This window comes from Notothenia rossii (genome assembly GCF_949606895.1).
Source record: "Notothenia rossii genome assembly, chromosome: 5".
In the NCBI taxonomy this organism is placed as follows: Eukaryota; Metazoa; Chordata; class Actinopteri; order Perciformes; family Nototheniidae; genus Notothenia; species Notothenia rossii.
Window position 1 is genome coordinate 62,361,657 of NC_136903.1, and position 24,057 is coordinate 62,385,713.

Sequence of the window (24,057 nt, forward strand, 5' to 3'; positions counted from 1 at the left end):
CTCTCTAGCAGCGGGAATTTCCCTTAAAGAGGACAATCGGGAGTTTGTTGGAGCTTGTCCTGTCTGCATCAGTACAAACCCTCCCCACTTCTTCTACAGCCGTTACCTGTGCCTCACTGTCCCTGGTCCCACGTCTCCCTGGACTTTGTCACTGGGCTGCCACTGTCCCAAGGTCACACTACTATCCTGACGCTGGTAGACCGTTTCAGCAAGATGGCTCACTTTGTGCCCCTGCCTAAGCTGCCCTCTGCCAAAGAGACTGCTGAATTCATGTTAAATCACATTTTCCAGCTACACCGACTCCCTTTTGACGTTGTCTCTGACCGGGGTCCACAGTTCTTTTCAATCTTGTGGAGAGAGTCCTGCATGCATCGGGCCTGCAGTCTGTCTGGGTTCCATCCCAGGAGATGGAAACGGCTCTCGATGCATGGTCTCCAAGAACCCGTCGTCCTGGTCTCAACAGCTCCTGTGGGTCGACTATGCCCACAACACTATGACCAGTTCTGCCGGGGGGCCTCGGGCCTCAATCACTTCCGATGTGCCTACAGGTTCCAGCCCCCTTGGTTTCCTGCTCTGGAGATATCTTGTATTTTATTTATTTTTTTACCATTTAAAACATGTTAATTTCACCTTATCTAAAATATCCGTATTTTCAGCCAAGTCTGATTTTGGTTGAAAGCAATTTGCGTAAAGTGATAGTTTCAGAGAAATGATAGAGTGCAGATTAAAATGTCTAAAGCTGTTTTAAACCCCTATTATGCTTTTGGAGGTTTTCCCTTTCCTGGAGTGTGTTATATAGATCTGTGTGCATGTAAATGGTCTGCAAAGGCTGAAATCCCTGTGTTCCCTCCAGAGCGACTTTCTCTCCCACATACCCCCCCCCCCCCCCCCCTGCCTGAAACATCTCCATTGTTTTCCTTTGTTCTGTAACATAGTGACATTAATATGTAACACTCGTACTTCTATTGGCTATTACTCCAACACGTTGTTCGTGATGGCTATGGGGCGGCAGATGTCTAAGGGGTGGACCAATCACAACAGAACTGGCCAGATTACCAATCAGAGCAGACTACCCAGCTAGCGGGGAACGTTCTCACGTTACCTACAGGTTCTAATAAGGTTTTAAAGAAACGTTTTAATCTGGTGTTCAAAGAACCTTTTTAGGATGTTTATTTTTTCAAATAATGTTCCTATAAGGTTTAAGGTTAACTAAGACATAACGTTTTAACTGCAACATTCAGAGGATGTTCTGAGGATGTTATTAAGGCCTGATATGACAAAAGGGTTTTTTATAAAACGTTCCTTGAATGTGATATGTTAACAAAGGTGGGACGTTTTGCCTGCAACATTCTAAGGATGTGTTTTGGACGTTTTGGGTAACACATTAACAATGTTCTTATAAAACGTTCCCTCAATGTTACAAGATAACAAATGAAGAACATTCTCCAAGCAACATTCTGAAAATGTTTTCAGGATGTTATTGAGGCCTGAGATGACAGAAAGTGTTTTATAAAATGTTCCTTTAATGTGATATGTTAAGCAAGGTGGAATGTTTTACCAGCAACATTCTAAGGATATGTTTTGGACGTTGTTGGGGTAACACATTAAAGATGTTCTTTTATAAAACATTCCCTCAATGTTACATGATAACCAAAAAAGAACATTTTGAAAGCAACATTTGGATAGTGTTTTAAGGAGGTTATTCTTTTTTTATAAAATGTTCCTGTGATGCGAAATATTAACACGGTCATGGTCAACGTCAGATTTATTTGTAGTGTGCTTTAAAAAACAAACTTGTTGCATTTTTTTGAAAAGGATGTTTAAAACAAATCTGATGTCACCACATTTTCCTTTAAAAAAAAAAAAACTAGCACGTAATTCATGATATTGCGTGTTTGCGTAGGTTCCCAGCAGCTAGACATTGTTGGTTCTAAAGACATTCTGAGAATGTTACCAGTCATTGTTCTGGGAATGGTTTCATCGAGAAGTTTTATTTTGATTCCGAGAATGTACTTCTGAAAGGTAGGATGACACTCTCTAAAAACATTCTTAAAATGTTTGGCGATAACATTGTTCGAACATTATACCCCAAGTGTTTTTGTTGTTTATGCACATATCTCTATCGTCATATGGATCGAATAACACTTAGAAAACCAAAGACAGACATATAGAAGAACGGACCGACTATCACTGCCCGTCCCTGAAACCCCTGTTAGTGTTTATATGTGTTTGTTTCTACTGTGTGTTTCTCTCTCTCTCTCTCTCCCCATCTGCCTGCTGGTCTGCTATACACGGCTGGGAGCAATCTCCAATCAACCACACCTGCAACCTGCTCATCAGCCACACTATGAAAGCCTGCAGCCTGCACTCATTCCCTGCCGGATTGTTGCCGTGAACGGTTTGTTGCATGCCGCTCTAGCTTTTTACCAGCATATTCTTTGACAACTTTGCCTGCTTTAGCCTCACATTCATTTTTGTGTCTCTCCCAGGAGGAATCCAAGGCCTGCCACTAGGGGTGTAACAGTATACGTATTCGTACCGAAATTATTCGGTATGGGCTCTTCGGTTCGTTACACGTGTGTAACCGAACGAATATAACTTTAAACGTAAAAAATTGAGAACGTGAACAACTTTATGGAAGTAATCTCAGGTACTGCGTCGCAGCATTCAGTGTAATTTGCTCACATTGGGTTCAACGCGTCATAGAGCGACCAAGTCATTTCATTGGACGAGGCATACTCTGAGAGCTGGTCACAGGGATGCGTTCAAATTTAGTCAGTAGTTTGAGGAAATGGCGAACGCAGATAAAGTTGAGCTCTAAAATCCTCCAGCATCATTGAAGTCACCGGTTTGGGAACATTTTGGTTTCACAGTTACGTACAAGGATGACGGACAAAGACAGGTGGAACAAACCAAAGCTGTTTGTCGGCATTGTTCAACAAAAATTGGTTACGCGGCTGGCAATACATCAAACTTGCACACTCATTTCAAAAGGCATCAACCGAATGTGAATATCACCGGCGGTACCAAAAGACTGAAATTTAAACCCAACTCCCACTAGCATGTAAGCCTCCACCACTCGCAAAAAGTTCAGACCGAGCCAAAGCTATTACAAACGTCAAATATCCTTATGTTGCCATGTTAGAAAAGCGCTACCTGGCTGTATCTGCTACCTCTGTCCCTAGCGAGAGGGTGTTCTCCACAGCAGGAGACATTGTTAGTGCCAGCAGATCTGCCCTTTCGGCAAGCAATGTGGAGAAGTTAATTCTTCTTTCAAAAAACATGAAAATGCAATGACAAGCAAGTCATAATGTCAAACTGGCTGCTTAGCTATAGTACAGTACAGTTCAAATACAGATTATTTTAGTTCATCGAAATGCTGCACCTTAATGTTTATTTTATTATATTTTGTATTTATTTGAGTGAATACATTATTCACAGTTTAATACAAATTAAAAAAAAAATATATATATTTAATGTTTTGTGACCATTTTTTCTGCTGTACCGAAAACGTACCGAACCGTGACCTAAAAACCGAGGTACGTACCGAACCGAAATGTTTGTGAACCGCTACACCCCTACCTGCCACACAATCAAGACCAGCCAGGTCTCTCCACCCTGGAACAACTGTTTCCCACTGCTGCCATAACCAACCTCCACTCCCAGCTCCCCTTTTCTAATAAACAAATGTTACTTTCACCAGCTGATTCCGAGTCATCCTTTTACATGTGTTAATAGCGGTTAATAGTCAAATTCCAATAGTTAAGTAAACTATCAAAATCATCCTAATGACCACAGTGGTCAGTCCACTTACCCAGGAATTTTTAGTTAAACAATTACAGGAATATTATGTCTTTATGTTCTAATAATGTAAACATATTTTAGTAAATTGTTACCACAGAACATTTGCATAATGTTTTAAACATAAAGCATGTTATCCTTCTCTAAAATAATAAAATTCTGGCAACAAACAAATCTAACTTGCAGCTGAAAACATTTTAAGAACAGTAGGGCATAATGTTCTAACAATGTTATCAAAAACATTTAAAGAATGTTTTTAGAGAACGTTATCCTACCTTTCAGAAGAATATTCTGGGAACCAAAATAAAAGCTTCTGCTGAAAACGTTTAAAGAATAGTAGGGAATGATGTTCTAACAATGTTATCAAAAACCTTTTAGGAAGGTTATCACCAAACATTTTAAGAATGTTTTTAAAGAACGTTATCCTACCTTTCAGAAGAACATTCAGGGAACCAAACAAAAACTTCCTGCTGAAAACGTTTTAAGAATAGGAGGGCATAATGTTCTAGCAATGTTATCACCAAACATTTTAAGAATGTTTTTAAAGAACGTTATCCTACCTTTCAGAAGAACGTTCTGGGAACCAAAAGAAAACTTCCCGCTGAAAACATTCCTATAACAATGAATGTAACATTCTCAGAATGAGCACAGGCAGTATTACAGAAATGTATAACTTTCTGAACGTTAAAGCCTGTAAACATCTCACAGTAGAGGCACAAAATACAAGGATGAAACCTGAAAAAGAGCATAAAAGGACCCCTTTAAAATCCTCAGAACTTTCAAGTTTGTAGTTCCACTGCAGAGATTTATTTCCCATGACCCTGACCCTAATATATTCTACCTTAAAGGCGGGGTAGGTAATTTTGGAGAAACCAGCTCGAGTACGCTAGAATTTGAAAACAAACAACCGGAAAAAATCGGCCACTTCCTTACAGAGCCGCTTCTCCAACACACACGAACTCGCACATGATCAATGAGAGCACGAGATAAGTTTGTACACAGATGGAAAGCTGACAGGCAGGTAGGCCATCCAGTTATTTCAGCCGGGCCGGCTAAAATGATTGGTCTTGCTTTTTACAGTACTACAGCTTCCACAGATGAATGTTTTTTATGGATTTATTGTCAAAACACTTAAAATATTCATTGCTATCGGGATGTTAAGAGCATTCCATGGAATATAACAAAGTGTATCTCGAGTCGGTTTCTCAAACTTACCTACCCCACCTTTAACTTAACTTTTTAACATATTGTAAATTGCTCAAATTAAACAACACATCTTTTGAATGCAAATTGGACTCTACATTAAATTCTCTCTCTCTTTGGATGGGCAGCACGCGGATTGAGTGACAGGAAGCGAAGCTGGCCGGTGGGAATATGCTGTGTGAGAGGGGATTCATTAGCACTCTCAAAGGGATGCAGTCATTTATAATTAAATGCTGAGTCTGCTCTATAATAGATGATCAGCAACGAATGTTTTCCCAGAGCCCGAGACAAAAAACTGAGCGGAAGAGGGAAGCAGAAGAAAGAGGATACACGCAGTGTACAACCTTTAAGATGACTGAAAGTAATTACACATAAAAAATACGGTTTATTTCAGAAGAATCGAGTCAGCAGCTGTTACTTCCACTTGAGACTTCAGGATCTTCACCTTTTATCATGAAATAAGACATAATGCTAAAACTCAGTTTTTAAGCCTGGTATCCAAAAATGATTATAATTTCAAGGATATTGTCTTCCCTTGCTGCCTTCTCAAAGGGGGTTGTGCTTTTTAAGGTTTACCTTTTCATGCAGTGTGTTATACAGGTTTTTGTGCATGTAAATGGTCTGCCAAGGCTGAAATAAAAGTTTCTCTCCAACAAACCCCCCCCCCCCCCCTGAAATGCCTCCATCCTTTGTTTACTTCCGGTACATAGTGACATCACAGTCCTTTAAATCTCTAGTTAAAATCCAGCCCTGTTGGGGAAGCTACTTCAGGCAAGATTGTATTTAATATTTATATCAGGAAACATTAATATTTTTGAGTAATTTAGTGGGAATGCTGTTAACAGGATTCCAACTAACTGTTCTTCTACGCACGAAAAGTTTATTATTCCGCCGACTTATTTTGCCGCGCTTCTTCTCCCGCATTGAACATCGCAGAAACTCCGTTCAAACATGAACACGTTCAGCTCGGTCGGGAATCGATGGCCATTACTTTTCTCATTCATAACTTTAATAATTCCAGAGATACATCCCATAATTCATCACATTTTTAACATTTGAACTTTAACATTGCGCAGCTCGTTAAGGCAGAGTGCGTGATGTCAGAGTTAGAGTGGAGGACAGTTTGAAATGTGCCTTCATATATTTTTTTAAAACTGCCATAATTCCCAAACCCTACATTCATGAGACATAATCTTTCATGACAACATCCCGTAGCTTGAAAAATGACAAATAATTAAGCAAAATAATTAAACAAAGTGCCTCTTGAGGGCATGAAGTGACAAAAACGTTCAACATGTCTCCATTAAAGCCCATTGTAATTTCAGGCAGATATTTCCTCACAGCAGCAGCCGCACACCTTTAGTTAAACTGCCAAAAAGGCCACATTATTAACCCGAAAGTACACAAAAATTACACTTCAGATACTCAACTTCCTTGACATGCTTCACGTTTAGAAATTTCACAGATATGTTACGGTTCTTCCACAAAACGTTCACATGTAAGAGGTTTATCTCTCATCCAGAAAAATGGAAACCTTTGATCTCTGGATGCCTCATTAGCTCAAATACAAACACCTGTGTAATGGAACACGATGATGTCATCACTCCAACTGACATGGTTCAAGGCTCTTTCTGCATGTCAGTCTTTATGCATGACACACGATTTTGAAACAGAACGTGAGCGGCTTGGACGGAGACGGAGTTTGGAGTGAACGTTGACGTGAGTGCGAGATTGAGAGCAGCTGGTGGAATGGCGTCTTTGAGTCCTGGAGAGGAGGATATGGAAAGTTCATCTGAAGGAGAAGGAGGGTGGAATGAAGTAAGGAAAAAGTCTTCAAGAAAAAAGATAGACATGTCAAGTGACAGTCTTAGTGAATCTGATTCGCAGAATGAGTTGAAGAAACTAAAGAAAAGGATTGAGAATGAAGAGTGGAAAGTGGTCTTGGAGTTTGGTGAGCAATCTGCAGCTAAGCTACATCCAGTGGCCTTGACTAAAGCGATTCACAAAGAAATTGGATCCATAAAGCATGCAAGATTTCTGAGCAAAGGACAGATGTTGGTTGAATTGATGAATGCAAAACAACAGGAAAAGTTACTGAAAATGAAGACCCTGAATGAAGTTCGAATTAAATGCCATGTTCCTGGAGCTAATCGGAAAATACTTGGAGTTATCAGTGGAGTTCCCATAGAAATCGGCATAGAAGAACTCAAGAAAGAAATTAAAGGGGGAAAAGTGTCTGTAGTTAAGCGTGTTCCTACTCGGTATCAGGGTAAGATAGTGGATAGTTTGTCTGTTCTTCTTCAGTTTGAAGAAACAATACAACAGAAGATAATGATCGGTTGCATGAGTTTTCCAGTTAGAGAATTCATCCCTAAACCTCTGCGGTGCTTTAAGTGCCAAAGGTTTGGGCATGTGGCAGACAAGTGCAAAGCAACTAAGCCCAGGTGTCCAACATGTGCGGGGGAACATGAATCTGGTAGTTGTACTGCAGGTGCTAAGGTGAAATGTTGTAACTGTGTTGGGGAACATAGTGCTGCGTATCAGGGCTGCGAAGTGCAGAAAAAGGCCAAGGAGGTGCAGAGATACAAAGTACAAAATAAATTCTCATATGCTGAAGCAACAGAAAAGGTTTCACTAAACATAGCTAGGAAATCCCAAGTAGCAGCAAGTATGTTCTCTTCAAAAGATTTTCCTAAACTCCCACATGTTAAGGCTGGGTCCAAAGTTCAGGACCTACAATGGCAGCGACCAGATGGATTCAGTCTTTTAACAAAGTTTAATAAAGGAAAAAAGGAGCAACTAAAAAACAATCCACAAAATGAAGGTGGATCTAGTTCACGCTGGTGGCGGCAGCAGGACTCAGGCTGGCTCGAGCAGACACTGGAAAAACAGAGGAAAAAACAAGGTTACTCTTCAACAAAAACAGCAAGAGAAAATCACACTAAGCTAGGCTACTACAACATTCAGCTCTACCGAGTGAGACGGAATTATCTGGCACTGGAGTGTGAACATGACCAGGGTTTTATGGAGGAGTTGATTAGATGAGTACAGGTGCTCCTCATTGTGAACCAGCTGAGCCTTCTAACGATCACCACACTGCACAGGAGAGAGAAGACAGAGGGGAGGGGGAGAAAGCAACACACCTAAACCATAACAGTACTCCCCCCTAACGGACGCCTCCTGGCGGCCTTCCTGGCTTGTCAGGGAATTCCCTATAGAAATCTTCCAGGAGGGTGTGATCCAGGATAAGGGCCTTTGAGATTCAGGACCGTTCTTCAGGACCATATCCCTCCCAGTCCACAAGGTATTGGAAACCCCGACCACGCCGGCGAATGTCCAGCAGCCGGCATACTGTAAATGCAGGGTGATTATCAATGATCCGGGGGGGTGGGGGGGGGGGGTCAGCCGGAGGAGAGAGTGGACTAGAGACATAGGGCTTGAGCAGAGACACGTGGAATGAGGGATGTATCTTGAGAGCAGGAGGAAGGCTAAGGCGGCCGCCACTGGGATTTATGACATTGCGTATGGACCAATATATCTTGGGGACAACTTGCGCGACTCAGTCTGGAGTGGCAGGTCACGAGCAGATAACCAGACCCTTTGGCCGACCTGGTAGTCTGGAGCGTGGGTTCGGTGGCGATTTGCCAGCTTCTGGTTACGGGTAGCAGTTCGGGTGAGGGCTGCTCGGGCTTCCCGCCAGACTCGGTGGGCACGACGGAGATGGGCCTGGACTGAGGGAACAGTCACTTCCTTCTCCTGGCTGGGGAACAATGGGGGCTGGAAGCCGTTAGAGACCATAAAAGGGGACATACCTGTGGCGGAACTGACCAGGGAGTTATGGGCGTATTCCACCCATGCCAAGTGCGAAGACCAGGAGGCGGGGAGACGGGCAGCGACACAACGTAAGGCTGCCTCCAGGTTCTGGTTTGCCCGCTCTGCCTGACCGTTAGTCTGTGGATGGTAACCAGAGAAGACACTTGCAGTGGCCCTCAGTGCCTGACAGAATGCCTTCCAAACCCGGGAAGCAAACTGGGGACCCCGATCTGAGACAATGTCCTGGGGAATGCCGTGAAGCCTAAAAACATGGGACACTAGGAGGTCTGCCGTCTCCAGAGCAGAGGGCAGCTTGGGCAGGGGGACATAATGGACAGACTTGGAGAAACGATCCACAATGGTGAGGATGGTTGTATTACCTTCTGACGGAGGAAGTCCTGTAACGAAATCCACAGCAATGTGCGACCAAGGGCGGTTAGGTATGGGTAAATGGCGTAGGAGGCCAGCTGGAGCACGGTGAGAGGATTTACTGCGTCAAAGACAGAGCAGGCAGAGACAAAAGCCCTGGTGTCAGCAGACATGGTCGGCCACCAAAACTTCTGCTGGATTAGGGTCAAAGTTCTGTGAAAACCTGGGTAACAGGCAACTTTAGAAGAGTGCCCCCACTGGAGCACTGGAGATCTCACGGAGGAAGATACGAACAGCCGATCGGGAGGACAGGCTGCTGGAGCAGGATGTTCCTGGAGGGCCTCCTGAACGGTCTGCTCGATCTCCCACCTGGCCGCTCCAACCACACAGGAGGTAGGGATGATGGTCTCAACGGAGCTCCCTTCCACAGGGGGTGAACACTGACGGGAGAGAGCATCTGGCTTGGTGTTCTTTAATCCAGGGCGGTAAGTCAGAGTGAAATTGAACCTTCCAAGGAACAGTTTCCACCGAGCCTGACGGGAGTTCAACCTGTGAGCAGAACGTAAATAGGACAGGTTCTTGTGATCGGTCCAAATGATAAACGGACATACAGAACCCTCCAACCAGTGTCGCCACTCCTGCAGGGCTAGCACAACGGCTAGAAGTTCCCGATTCCCCACATCATAGTTCCTCTCTGCAGGTGTGCGGCGTCGAGAGAAGTAGGCGCAGGGGTGGAGTCTATGATCCTGGGACGAGCGCTGGGAGAGGATTGCCCCGATACCTAGATCTGAGGCATCAACCTCCACCACAAATTGGAGTTCTGGATCTGGGTGAATGAGGACAGGAGCGCTGGAAAACAAATCTTTTAGTTTACTAAAAGAGGACTTGGCCGCAGGGGACCAGGTAAAAGGCAGTTTGATAGAGGTTAACTGGGTTAGAGGAGCAGCAATATGACTGTAGTTGTTAATGAAACGTCTAGAGAAATTTGCAAATCCGAGGAACCTCTGAGTTGTTTCCTGGTTGAAGGAACTGGCCAGTCCCGAACTGCTTTCACTTTAGCTGGGTCAGGTTTTAACTGCCCCTTGTCAACGATGAAACCCAGGAATTGAACAGATGACACATGAAATTCACATTTCTCAGCTTTAACAAACAGTCTGTTCTCGAGGAGTCTCTGGAGCACACATTTGACATGAGAAACATGATCATCTAAAGACTTTGAAAAAAATCAGGATATCATCTAGATAAACAAAGACAAAGTGGTTTAGCATGTCCCTCAAAACATCATTTATAAGGGCCTGGAAGACAGCTGGAGCGTTTGTTAACCCAAAAGGCATGACTAAATACTCAAAATGGCCCAGGTGAGTATTAAATGCTGTTTTCCACTCGTCGCCCTCTCTGATGCGAACTAAGTAGTATGCATTTCTAAGGTCAAGTTTAGTAAAGACAACAGCGTCATGCAATGGGCCGAAAGCAGAGTCAATGAGCGGGAGAGGATACTTGTTTTTGACGGTAATGTCATTTAGACCTTTAAAGTCAATACAAGGGCGCAGGGACTTGTCTTTTTTGTCCACAAAGAAAAAACCCGCTCCCACAGGTGAGGAAGAAGGACGAATTATGCCAGTGGACAAGGATTCCCCAATATACTTCTCCATGGCCTCTTTCTCTGGCCTGGAGAGGTTGTACAGTCTTTTTGTGGGTAAGGGGGCACCAGGGAGCAACTCAATAGCGCAGTCATAGGGCCTATGTGGTGGCAGAGAGAGGGCACGATCCTTGCTAAACACAAGTTTAAGGTCATGGTACTCGCTAGGAACAGATGAGATATCAACCTCCTCAGCTGGACTAGGGGAAGAAAATTGAGTTTTAGCTGATCCTAGGCAATGTGAGTGGCAGTGATTACTACAACCAGTAATGGAAACAGTTGCCCAATCTATCTGGGGATTATGAACCTTTAGCCAGGGTAAACCGAGGACATCAGGTGACAGCGGAGAGGAGATAACAAAAAGTTCTACAGTCTCTTGATGATTACCGGACATGGTCAGCGTAATGGGAGCTGTGCGGTGCGTGACCTCAGCTAATAGTCTGCCATCTAATGCTAACACTTCTTTGGAATTAGCCAGTTCAATAGTGGGAATGGACAACTTAGAGATGATGCCAGAGTCAATGAAATTGTCATCAGCACCAGAATCAATGAGGATCTGGAGGGAATATGTGTCCTGTAGCATACCTGGGATTTGAATACGACGACCAGGGGATGAGGAAATGGAAGAATGGCTCACCAGCGTTCCCCTTATGGCTGATGAACCCGCTCTTTTGGCATCTCGGGACACCCCGCGATGTAATGACCCCCTTGTCCGCAGTAGTTGCACAACCTCAGACGGAACCTACGTTGGCGCTCTGCTTCAGTCAACTTCATCCGACCGATCTGCATGGGCTCCTCCTGGTGAGGCGTGGGTTGAGATGCTGGCGAGAATGGCAAACGAACACTGGCGGGCTCCGGAGGTGGGCGAGGAACAGCTGGTGACACACAGGAAAGGGGGGAAGGGAAGAAGGCCCTCTGCCTGACTGACCTCTCCCTACGGCTCTCCCTCAGCCGGTTATCTAGACGAATAGCCAGACCAATTAACTCCTCTAAGTCGGAAGTCTCGTCCCTAGCGGCTAATTCGTCCTTGATTTCGTCCGCCAAGCCTCTTAAAAACACACTCTTTAAAGCCGCTTGGTCCCAAGTACACTCTGCAGCTAAAATACGGAAATCCAGGGCATATTGGGAAACGGAGTCTCTTCCCTGACGGAGAGAGAGAAGCTGGCTGCCTGCCTCCTTACCCCTAACAGGGTGGTCAAAAACCTTACGCAGCTCTCCGGAGAAAGCATTATAATCTGAACACAGGTAAGGCTTGTTAGAAGAAACTGCCAGCGACCAAGCGGAGGCTCTCTCAGAAAGAAGGCTCATAACAAAAGCTACTCTAGACTGATCAGAGGCATATGTAACTGGCTGCTGACTGAAAACTAACGAGCACTGATGAAGGAATTGGCTGCATGTCCCTGGATTACCTGAATACCTAGCGGGGATGGGAATATGTGGCTCCCGGAGACCTGGACTCAGTGTTGCTGGATGAGCAGACGGTGAAACGGGAGAGGGAGCTGGAGGGAATGGAACAGGATCTTGGGTAAGCCGGGTCGCCACGTCTTCCATGCGGCCGCTCAGCTGAATCATACCCGTCGTGAGTTGGTCAAGCTTTTCATTCAAGCTTCTCAGGACGGACTCGTGCTGACCCACGAGCGCCCCCTGTGAGGACAGGGCCTGCCTAAAAAAATCAATCTCTGCCGGGTCCATGTTTTTTGGGCCAGATAATTCTGTTAAGGCTGGGTCCAAAGTTCATGACCTACAATGGTAGCGACCAGATGGATTCAGTCTTTTAACAAAGTTTAAAAAAGGAAAAAAGGAGCAACTAAAAAACAATCCACAAAATGAAGGTGGATCTAGTTCACGCTGGTGGCGGCAGCAGGACTCAGGCTGGCTCGAGCAGACACTGGAAAAACAGAGGAAAAAACAAGGTTACTCTTCAACAAAAACAGCAAGAGAAAATCACACTAAGCTAGGCTACTACGACATTCAGCTCTACCGACTGAGACGGAATTATCTGGCACTGGAGTGTGAACATGACCAGGGTTTTATGGAGGAGTTGATTAGATGAGTACAGGTGCTCCTCATTGTGAACCAGCTGAGCCTTCTAACGATCACCACATTGCACAGGAGAGAGAGAGAAGACAGAGGGGAGGGGGAGAAAGCAACACACCTAAACCATAACACCACAGGCAAAGGAAAGCTTCACAAAGTGTTCACATAAGTGTGTGATAGGAGAGGATGCATTGGTTGTTAATAAGTACACATTTGTGGCCTTTATTGGAAAAGTGGTGAATGTTGCTTTACAACAAACAAAAAAGAGGTCAAGACTGAAAACAATAGTGGAAGCAGCAGGTGAATTTTTGGGGATAAAGGATATAACAGTTGAAATGATACATGATATGCTAGCCACCAAAAATGATGATTCACAGATTAATGAATAGATTAATGTTTTTTCTCATTCTGCAATGGAATGCTAGAAGCCTTATTGCAAATGGACAAGAATTCAAGACCTATACGTTAAAAGAAAAACCAGACGTTATTCGTATTCAAGAAACATGGCTGAAGACTAATTTGGACTTCATAATTGGGGGATATACTGCTATGAGACAAGATAGAAATGATGGACAGGGAGGGGGATGTGCAATCTTTATCAGAGAAGTCATGTCTTATAGTAGGCTAACATTTAAGAACAGTCATGATTTAGAAATAGTGGGTGTAGAAATTTAGATTAATAAAAGAAAAATTAGTGTCCTGAATTTTTATAATCCATGTAATAAACTCAAAATAGAGGAATTAGAAAGTCTTTGCCAAGGAAATGAAATAATATGGTGTGGTGATTTTAATGCACATAATACAATGTGGGGAGGGAGATCAACAGATTACAACGGACAGGTGGTGGAGGATTTAATGGAGGCAAAGGAATTAGTTTGTTTAAATAATGGGCAAGGTACAAGGATAAATTTTAGAGATGGAACAGAGTCTGCGATCGACCTAACTCTTGTAACAAGTGAATTAGCTTCTGGTAGCAGTTGGGAAGGATTGGCAAATAACAGTATTGGTAGTGATCATCTTCCGATTATAATCAAGTTTGATATAAATCATGTGATTGAGCTAGACGGTAAAATGAGATGAACTTTTTCTAAAGCAAATTGGGAGATGTTTGCTAAATTGTGCGATAATGAATTTGATCAGATTGATATGGCAGGAAGTATTGATGAAATAAATGAGCAATTTACTTCAAATATAATTAAAAGCGCTAATCAAACTATTGGGAATAAAACTGGTAAACTTAGTAAATGTGTTAAGATGGTACCGTGGTGGAACAAAGAATGTAATGATGCAATCCGGAACAAAATCAGGCTGTTTGGAAAGCTAAGAAAGACACATTCATTACATAATTTATTAGAATATAAAAAGGCACAGGCTCAGGTAAGGAACATTGTTAAAAGAGCAAAAAGGGAGTGTTGGAGAGGATTCTGTTCAAGTATTGGGAGAACTACGCCATTAGATACAGTATGGGGAATGATTAAGAAGATGAGGGGAATAAGACAGCAGAGTAACCTGCCAGTGTTAGAGAATGGAGGGGAAGTTGCCACTGGTGCTTTGGAGAAGGCAGAAATTCTAGCGAAAAATTATGTCAAAGTTCATTCTTCGGAAAATTTGACAGAAGAAGGTAAGATCAGGAGGCAGGAAGTGTTAGATGAACATCCTAATGTATATGAAGAAAGACATTCATCGCAGAGTGTTGTAAATATACCTTTTTCTATTCAAGAGTTGAGAAGAGCATTAAGTAAGTGTAAAATGACTGCTCCTGGGAAAGATAATGTATGTTATATAATGTTGACCAAATTAAGTGATTTTGCATTAGGAAAGCTGCTGGAGATGTACAATAAGATCTGGGAGAAAGGGAAGCTGCCAATAATATGGAAAGAGTCAGTCATTATTCCTATTAGGAAACCTGGGAAAGATCCAACCAGTCCAGGCAGTTATAGACCTATAGCTCTGACATTGCACTTGTGTAAAGTTATGGAAAGAATGATAACAGAAAGGCTGACATACTACATTGAGAAAAATGGACTAATGACTCCTTATCAGAGTGGGTTTAGAAGAGGGCGGAGTACTTTAAATCCACTGCTGTGCCTGGAGTCTGAAGTCAGGAAAGCCCAAGCGAATAAGGAGTGTGTTGTAGCTGTATTCTTTGATGTGGAAAAAGCTTACAATATGATGTGGAAGGAAGGATTATTAATAAAACTGGACATTATGGGTCTGGGAGGTAATGTATATAATTGGATTATGGATTTTTTGTTTGGCCGTGCCATCAGAGTCCGAGTTGGCAAGTCATATTCTCGAAGGCATGAAGTTGAAAATGGAACCCCGCAGGGGAGTGTCATCAGTCTTCTTTTATTTTCTATCATGATCAATGATATATATATACACAAGTGGGATCTGATATTGGTAAGTCACTTTTTGCAGATGATGGAGCTATTTGGAAAAGGGGCAGAAAAGTAAAATATATTGTAGCTAAGATTCAGGAAGCCATTACGGAAATTGAAAGCTGGTCTCTGACATGGGGGTTTAGATTGTCGGTTGAAAAAACTGAAACTTTATTTTTTACGAGGAAAAGGATAGGTGAGGAGGTTAGGTTCAAACTTTATGGACAAGATCTAAAGAAAGTGAAGACATTTACATTTCTGGGAATATGGTTGGACGAGAGAGTCACATGGAGTACTCACATTGATAAAGTAGTAGATAAATGTAAAAGGGTTTTAAATGTTATGAGGTGCTTGGCAGTCACTAAGTGGGGGGCTGATAAAGCTGCTTTGAGGAACGTATACACAGCCTTAATTAGATCAGCCATAGAATATTGACTAATAGTGTATGGTTCAGCTGCATATTCTTCTCTTCAAAAATTAGATAGATTCCAGGCACAAGCACTAAGGATATGCTGTGGGGCAATAAGATCTACACCAGTGTCTGCACTTCAGGTAGAGGTCGGAGATGTACTAATTTCTTTGAGGAGAAAGCAGTTAATTGTTAATTACTGGGCAAATCTACAGGGCCATAAAGATACTCACCCTACTAAACAAACTGTACAAACAAGTTGGGAAAGTAACAAAATAAAAAAAGAAAGTTTTTGTGTTTGTGTTTCGGAAATATGTAAGGAATTCAAAGTTAAAGAATGGAATATTAGTCCGACGGTGTTGTTATCAGCTGTTCCACCATGGTTGCTACCTCAACCTATAGTAGATTTAACACTATTGAAACGGTTACATTCAATGAAAAACAAAATCAATGTACAGGCTTATGTGAACACTGTTCTACATGAACAATATGGGCACTTTATAAAAATATTTACTGATGGATCCAAAAATCCAGAAAATGGTCTAACGAGTTGTGCATTTTATGTTCCTGATTTAAAAGTCAAAGTGGGAAAGCGTAAAAGTGATCACATTGCAGTATATACAGTAGAGATGATGGCTATCTCTCTAGCACTTCAGTGGGTAGAGGAAATACAGCCAATGCGAGTGGTCGTTTGCTCTGACTCCAGTGCAGCTCTGGAGAGTATAAACAACTTTTCTTCAGAATGTCGTCAGATATTTTACATGAAATTTTTCAAATCATGTTTAGGTTAGTTCATCTGGGAATTGTTGTTCAATTTGTGTGGGTTCCAGCTGATGTGGGTATTAGAGGGAATTAAGTAGTGGATCAACTGGCAAAATGTGGTTTGAAAGCAAACCAGATTGATATTATGGTGCCCATCAGTAGAGCAGAAGTCAAATCTTTTACAAAAGTGGTTATCAAGCAACAATGGCAAAAACTATGGGACAGTAACACCAAAGGAAGACATTTATACCAGATACAAAGGGAAGTAGGAACAGGAAGCACTTAGGGGGGTAGTAGAAGAGAACAGAGCATTAACAGCAGGATAAAATTGGGACACTCTGGACTAAACTCATCATCGCATCTGATTGGAAAACATCCAAATGGCAATTGTGATGGTTGCCAACAACCAGAGACAATACATCATGTATTTTTTAGCTGCCCGGATTATAACAGACAAAGATTAATTCTGAAAACTGCACTGGAACAACTCAACATCAAGGACATGGATTTCAAGGCAATATACGAAAGTAAATCAAGAAATGAAGCAAACAAGCTGATCTTAAAATTCCTCAAAAGCACTGGTCTAAGCAAATTAGACTCTGTTGCTCCTTTGAAAAAGAAGAAAATAAAACAACATAGATTAGCTCCATGGCATAATGCCGAAACCCGCAAAATAAAGCAAAAGTCGAGACAACTTGAAAGGATATGGCGTTCCACTAAACTTGAAGAATCTCGTTTAATTTGGCATATTACTCTCAATGAATATAAGAAAGCACTGCGTAAAGCGAGAGCAGCATACTACTCTTCATTAATAGATGAGAATAAGAATAATGCAAGATTTCTTTTCAACACTGTAGCCAGGCTGACAGAGAGCCACAGCTCGACTGAGCCTTCTATTCCCATAGCACTCAGTAGTAATGATTTTATGTGCTTTTTTAACGATAAAATTGTTACTCTTAGAAACAAAATCAATGACCTCTTGCCTTTGACCAGTATAGTGTTATCAACAGCTCCCGGAAACGTAAGTTCTAATAATATTACACTAGATAGTAAACTAGAATGCTTTTCAGCCATAAACCTTGAACAATTAAATTCAATGATTCTCTCTTCTAAACCATCAACGTGTATCTTAGACCCGATTCCAACTAAGCCGTTAAAAGAAGTTTTTCCATTAATTAGCACTTCTTTATTAAATATTATGAATATGTCTTTATTATCAGGCTATGTTCCAAAATCATTCAAAGTAGCAGTGATAAAACCGCTTCTTAAAAAGCACAACCTCGATCCAGAGGTTTTAGCCAACTATAGACCTATTTCTAATCTTCCGTTCCTCTCAAAAATTCTTGAGAAAGCAGTCGCAAAACAGCTGTGTGATTACTTAAAAAACTATGATTTATTTGAAGATTTTCAGTCTGGCTTTAGAACACAACATAGCACAGAGACAGCTCTGGTTAAAGTCACAAATGACATTCTAATAGCCTCTGTACTATCGACCATGATATCCTATTGCAAAGACTAGAGCACTTAGTTGGCATACAGGGAACTGCTTTAGGCTGGTTTAGGTCCTATCTATCTGAACGCTCTCAGTTTGTACGTGTCAACAATGAATCTTCCATGCAAACCAAAGTTAGCCATGGAGTGCCACAGGGCTCAGTGCTTGGACCTATTTTGTTCACCCTATTATGCTTCTGTTAGGCAATATTATAAGGAATCATTCTGTAAACTTTCATTGTTATGCGGATGATACTCAACTATATTTATCAATCAAGCCTGATGAAATTAATCATCTAAATAAAATTCAAGACTGCCTCAAGGACTTAAAAACGTGGATGACCTTACATTTTTTGATGTTAAACACGACCAAAACTGAAGTTATTGTACTTGGCCCGAAGAATCTACGAAACAAATTATCTAAAGATATATTAACTATGGATGGCATTAATTTGGCCTCCAGTGAGACTGTAAGGAATCTTGGTGTTATATTTGATCAGGATTTATCCTTTAACACCCACATAAAATCAATTTCAAGGACCGCCTACTTCCATCTACGTAACATTGCAAAAATCAGGCATATCTTGCCTCAAAACGATGCAGAGAAACTAGTCCATGCATTTGTTACTTCAAGGCTGGATTATTGTAACTCCTTATTATCAGGGTGTACCAAGAAGTCAGTCAAGTTGCTTCAGCTGATTCAAAATGCTGCAGCTCGTGTACTAACCAGAGTTAGGAAAAGGGACCACATTACTCCTGTTCTGGCTGCCTTACACTGGCTCCCTATAGAACACAGGATAGAATTTAAAATTCTTCTTCTCGCCTACAAAGCCCTTAATGGGCAGGCGCCATCTTACCTTAAAGAACTCATTATACCCTATTGTCCTACTAGGGCATTGCGTTCCAAGAATGCAGGGTTGTTGGTTGTTCCTAGAGTCTCTAAAAGTACAATGGGAGCCAGAGCCTTTTCTTATCAAGCTCCACTTTTGTGGAATCAGCTTCCAGTTTGTGTTCGGACGGCAGACACCCTATCCGTTTTTAAGAGTGCGCTTAAGACCTTCCTTTTTGATAAAGCTTATAGTTAGGGTTGATTAGATTCAGCCCCTAGTTTTGCTGATATAGGCTTAGTTTGTCGGGGGACATCTTACTTCTTCCTTCTCTCTGTCTATACCTGTGTACTCTCATGTTCCGATTAACCCAGCTTCCCCAAATTTCTTTCTTTTTGGTGTCTATATACGCCGGGATCCGGAGTCATGGATGATCCTGCGGTCCTGTGTCATGGATTGCGAGTCCTGGATCTTGAGTCGTGGCTGTGGTCCTGGATCATAAGTCCTGGATGGATATCCTCGTGGATTCATCTTCTTATTATACACACATGCATTTCCAAACATTTGGACTACCTATGTTGCAAATGTATTATCTTTTCAATTTACACACGGCATCTATTGCACGTCTGTCCGTCCTGGGAGAGGGATCCCTCCTCTGTTGCTCTCCCTGAGGTTTCTCCCATTTTTCCCTTTAAACTGTGGGGTTTTCTCTGGAAGTTTTTCCTTGTACGATGTGAGGGTCTAAGGACAGAGGGTGTCGTATTGTCATACTGATATTCTGTACAAACTGTGAAGTCCACTGAGACAAATGTAACATTTGTGATATTGGGCTATATAAATAAACATTGATTGATTGATTGATTGGTCTGAGGATAAGGATTTAATATGAACATTTAATAACTCAACAGTAGGTGGCGATATATGCTCCAAGTGGAAGCGATTCGCCATTAAAGAAAAGAAGAAGAAGAAGAAGAAGAAGAAGAAGAAGAAGTCTTTATGCATGACGGTGTTTTTGATAATGGATCCTGACCACTCACATTTGTACACTGTGAACAAATTATATTATTAAAAAAATATATAACATAAATAAAAAAAAATACTCTAATTTAGTCTCTTTTCCAGCGCTCTTCATTGGTAACTTTAGCATTTCTGAGTGTCCTTGAACGCATCAATATTAGCAGATGCGTCACACGAAGCCCGGGAGATTTATTCTGCTCTGACTACTGCTAGGTAAATTCATGTATCCATAAACACCTGAAGTTTTAAGTGTCATATGAACTCTTTTTAAAAGTATAACACACCGTTTGAGTTTGTTCATAGACTATTTATTTTCGTGAGAACTGATATTAATTTACACATTAAAGGAAACAGCTTCTTAGCAGCGTATCCAGTCTTAGCCCGTTAGCATTGCGCTAACGGGCTAGCAGCGTTGTGTTAGCCCGTTAGCATTGCGCTAACGCTGCTAGGCCGCGAGCTAAGTTAATCTCTCCCTAAACAGTTGAACTTTAAAGTGTCAAATTAACTCTTTTTCAAAGTATAACACACCGTTTGAGTTTGTTCATAGACTGTTTACTGGCGTGAAAACTGATATTAATTTACACATTAAAGGAAACAGCTTCTTAGCAGCGTATCCAGTCTTAGCCCGTTAGCATTGCGCTAACAGGCTAACAGCTAGCAGAGTTGCGTTAGCCCGTTAGCATTGCGCTAACGGGCTAACGCTGCTAGGCTGCTAGCTAACTTAATCTCTCCGTAAACAGTTGAACTTTAAAGTGTCAAATGAACAATAGTTTCTGTATATAGTTGTTTTATCACTTGTTCTTTCACAAAAATTACTTTATTTTTGTTCACCTTTTCACTTTGTGGTTTTACTGAATATATTTGTTAGTAATTGATTCAAACAGTTTTATATCGTTTTTTTCATGTATTGTTTGACAGATTTTCACTCGTGTTTGTACCGAATATAATTTGTTAGTAATTGATTTGAAACGTTTTATATAGTTTTTTTCCCCCATGTTCTGGTTTTTGAAAATACAATTTGCCAAATGTTACTATTTCACCATTTATTTTTGCATTTTCAACTTTTCCTACGAATAACATTCTACATTCCAAGCCTTACATCTTTAACATTATTTATACATTTGGAGTTTCATGCTACTTTTTAACTTAATATTCATTCATATGGAAACCATTCAGTCATTCAAATATTCCTGATTATTCACTTTGTTCTTACACATTATATCTCAGCATAAAGCATTCCCACTAGCAATTTCTTCAGGAATTGCATTCTCTAGTTGTTTAAGTCATTCAAAAGTGATTTACTTATTTATTTAGAGTGGGTATTTTCTGAAAGCCTAAATCTGTCGACTTCAGATTTCTCAGATGAAGCAGAAGTGAGAGAAAGGATAAAATATCAGAAGAAGAGCAAAATGAATTCTAATTTGACCACAGTGCGATGAAAGAGGCGAGGATCTTCTTTACAGCCACAGAGGGAGGAGTATAAAGATGCAAGGTCACCCGCTAAATTGGTAACGCTTCGGCAGCCGTGATGATATTGGTGCTGTCAGAAACCGCAGGGGAACAATCATGCAAACAAAGCATAATTCTGCGAAAAACATTTCTACAGAATGACAAAAATGTCTACAAACACACTCTGAGGGGAGTAATTCAGCACCCAGAGAAGCTTTTATTATTTGTTTCTTTGAAAAATATGTGTATATACAGCGTGCGTTATTATATTCTTTCCCTCTGTGGTTATTGACTGCAGCCTGCGATGAAATGCTGACTGGCAGCCATAACTCTTTCTCATGCAGCAGGATACAATTCATCGTCCCTCCCCCTCATGTCACATCTCTCCGGCTCCATTCCTCTCACTCTCCATCACCCTCTCGCCTTACCCTCCTCTCTCTATCTTAAATTCATATCGACATGGGAGGAAATGTCAGGGGTTTAAATGTGTCCACAATTGAATTGCTCCTCTCACACATTTATATAAGTGTGGATAAATTGTGGAAAGAGGACCACACAGGACAAAATCAACCTGCTGCTGCACACGTCCCACCCGTTTGACCTATTCAAAAGCTTTTCAATCATTTCAAAGTGCATTGAAACCCAGACTCAACTGTGTTATGTTATTATGGAGTATGTTAATCCCTAAATGAAATGAATTAACTTCTATTTTACTGTGGTTAAGACAGATACGTCAGTGACAAATAGCTCGAAACCTTCACAATTTATACTAAAACGCGTAGAATAGCCACTAGAGCTGAAATTATTATCAAATAAATGATACATCGATTAACAGAAAATAAATCGATTAATCATTTCAGCAATTTCTTAAGAAGAAATGCAGGAATATAGTAATTTAGATAATTTAAATGTGAATATTTGATGGTCATTTTTGTCAACATGGTTTGGATTTACTTGCGGCAGTGGTACTTGCATACCTACCGGAAAGCTTGATATGCATAAGTACAAAAGTATAAGTTCCAAGTGCTCGCTATGCATTTCACATTTCCGAATATAACTGACTTTATATTCTGCAGTGACTTAATCCATTGTTATACAATTAAACGTATACATTGATTCATATTTTGCTATAATAATCTGTTAAGTAATTATTATTGTAGTATACATTTGGTGAAGTAAAGAAAACAATTTTGGTATGATAATGCTGTGTATTGAAAGAATTAAGCAGCATACAATGAAAATACTCAAGTAAAGTAAAGGACAACCTAAAATGTGCACTACTTGAGTAAACATATATATTTACCATCTGTTTCTGTGCTGTTGATTTATGGTCAAAAAACACAATAAATCTAAAGACTTTACCTTGGACTCTGGGAGATTGGTGATGTGCATTTTTCACTTTTTTGTGACATTTAATAGAGGTGTTTCTGAGAAATGTCAGGAGTGAGATGCAGACAGACACAGGGCAGAAACATAAACTGACTGACAACATTTACACCTTCAGTGTGTGACCGCCTGACAGCTTTGCTAATTGAATTTGAATGGAGAACGCATTATGTTGTTAATCACTGTACAACAAAGTCTCTTTTCGTGTTCCTGTGCTGCACACAATACTTATTAAACCTTGTATTGACATGGCTTTCTTGTTCTACTGTTAGTTGCACAGCATTTTATATGAGAGGCCGGAGGCGACTATCCTGCCTGACAGAGGGCTCTACCTCCACCTGGAATACTGAACAGCTACCATCCAGTTTCATAAATCATAGACAAAGGTGGAAGAAGTACTCAAACTTTTACATGAGGAAAAATAGCAATCCTTCAAGAGTAAAAAAAAGTCAACATATTATTTGAGTAGATATTTGAGAAGTGAAACAAAATAAAGTCGACTTATATTTCCAAAAGTAAAATAACTCATTATACAGAAGGGCCCTTTTCAGAATTGTGCATATATATATATATACTGATTTTTTTTTTTTTGAGATGTGAAATGTAACATTTGTTTAAAAAAAGAATCCAAGTAGATATTTAAATTAAAATACAATCATTTATTCAATTTTCTTTCAAAATAGGTATAGGGAACTGTGGAAAGTCACTGTTAATGTTTGCTGTTTATCCTTATTGTGTTTTGTAAAATATCTGGACATCCAGGGCAACCATAACTACATTGATCAATGCCAATCATTGGTCTAGACCAGGGGTCGGCAACCTTTTTGATATGAAGTGCCATTTAAAAAAAAAAAATTGATCAGCGTGCCAACGATCGAGAATTATCAACGGGGGGGGGGTTGAGGAGCTTGACGCTCGTGAACTATCGGCAGGAGGGTGGGGGAGCCCCGCTGAGGGGAAGCAGTGTGTGGACCTGTCAGCGCAACTTACATGATGCCGAATTTAATACATTTAAATAATTGGTTTAAACGGCATAATAATAAGGACGATCGTCCGTTCTGTGATTTTCCAGAGCACACATTAGGGTCATGCAGAGTGAGATGAGATCGCTGTCCCTTTACGAGAGAGAGATAGGGGTGTGATGTATTTTGTGAAACAGAAGAACAGCTAAATAAATTCAACGGCCTCCGAAGAAGAGCTCGCCTCTCTCCAGTCATTTAAGCTAAAGTGGGTTATTGAACCTGAAGCTTGTTGCTTCTGCCCTCCTCGACTACGGTCTGGGAGCCGACAGGAAAGTTCAACACACAGATGGCCAGTCCGCCCCTTTGTAGCATATTATTTCGATGAGAGGATCCGAAAATACAATTTAAATATTTTTGCACACTTATTCCACTTATTCCTAGTGTGCCACTGGTTACGGTGCCGCGTGCCAATGCTGGCACGCGTGCCAGGGGTTGCTGACCCCTGGTCTAG

General features: G+C 41.2%; 1 protein-coding gene across 1 annotated transcript; it reads right to left on the reverse strand.

The window, feature by feature from the left end:
• Positions 1-7,721: 7,721 nt before the first annotated feature.
• LOC307038856 (uncharacterized protein) lies at positions 7,722-12,517 on the reverse strand (the record flags this gene model as incomplete). Its single annotated transcript, XM_079680531.1, has 6 exons — positions 7,722-7,884; positions 7,978-10,215; positions 10,831-11,025; positions 11,284-11,410; positions 11,572-11,700; positions 12,235-12,517. 5 exons carry the CDS (start codon positions 12,515-12,517, stop codon positions 9,096-9,098), a joined length of 1,854 nt encoding a protein of 617 aa, XP_079536657.1. The 3' UTR covers positions 7,722-7,884; positions 7,978-9,095.
• Between the last annotated feature and the right edge of the window lie 11,540 nt (positions 12,518-24,057).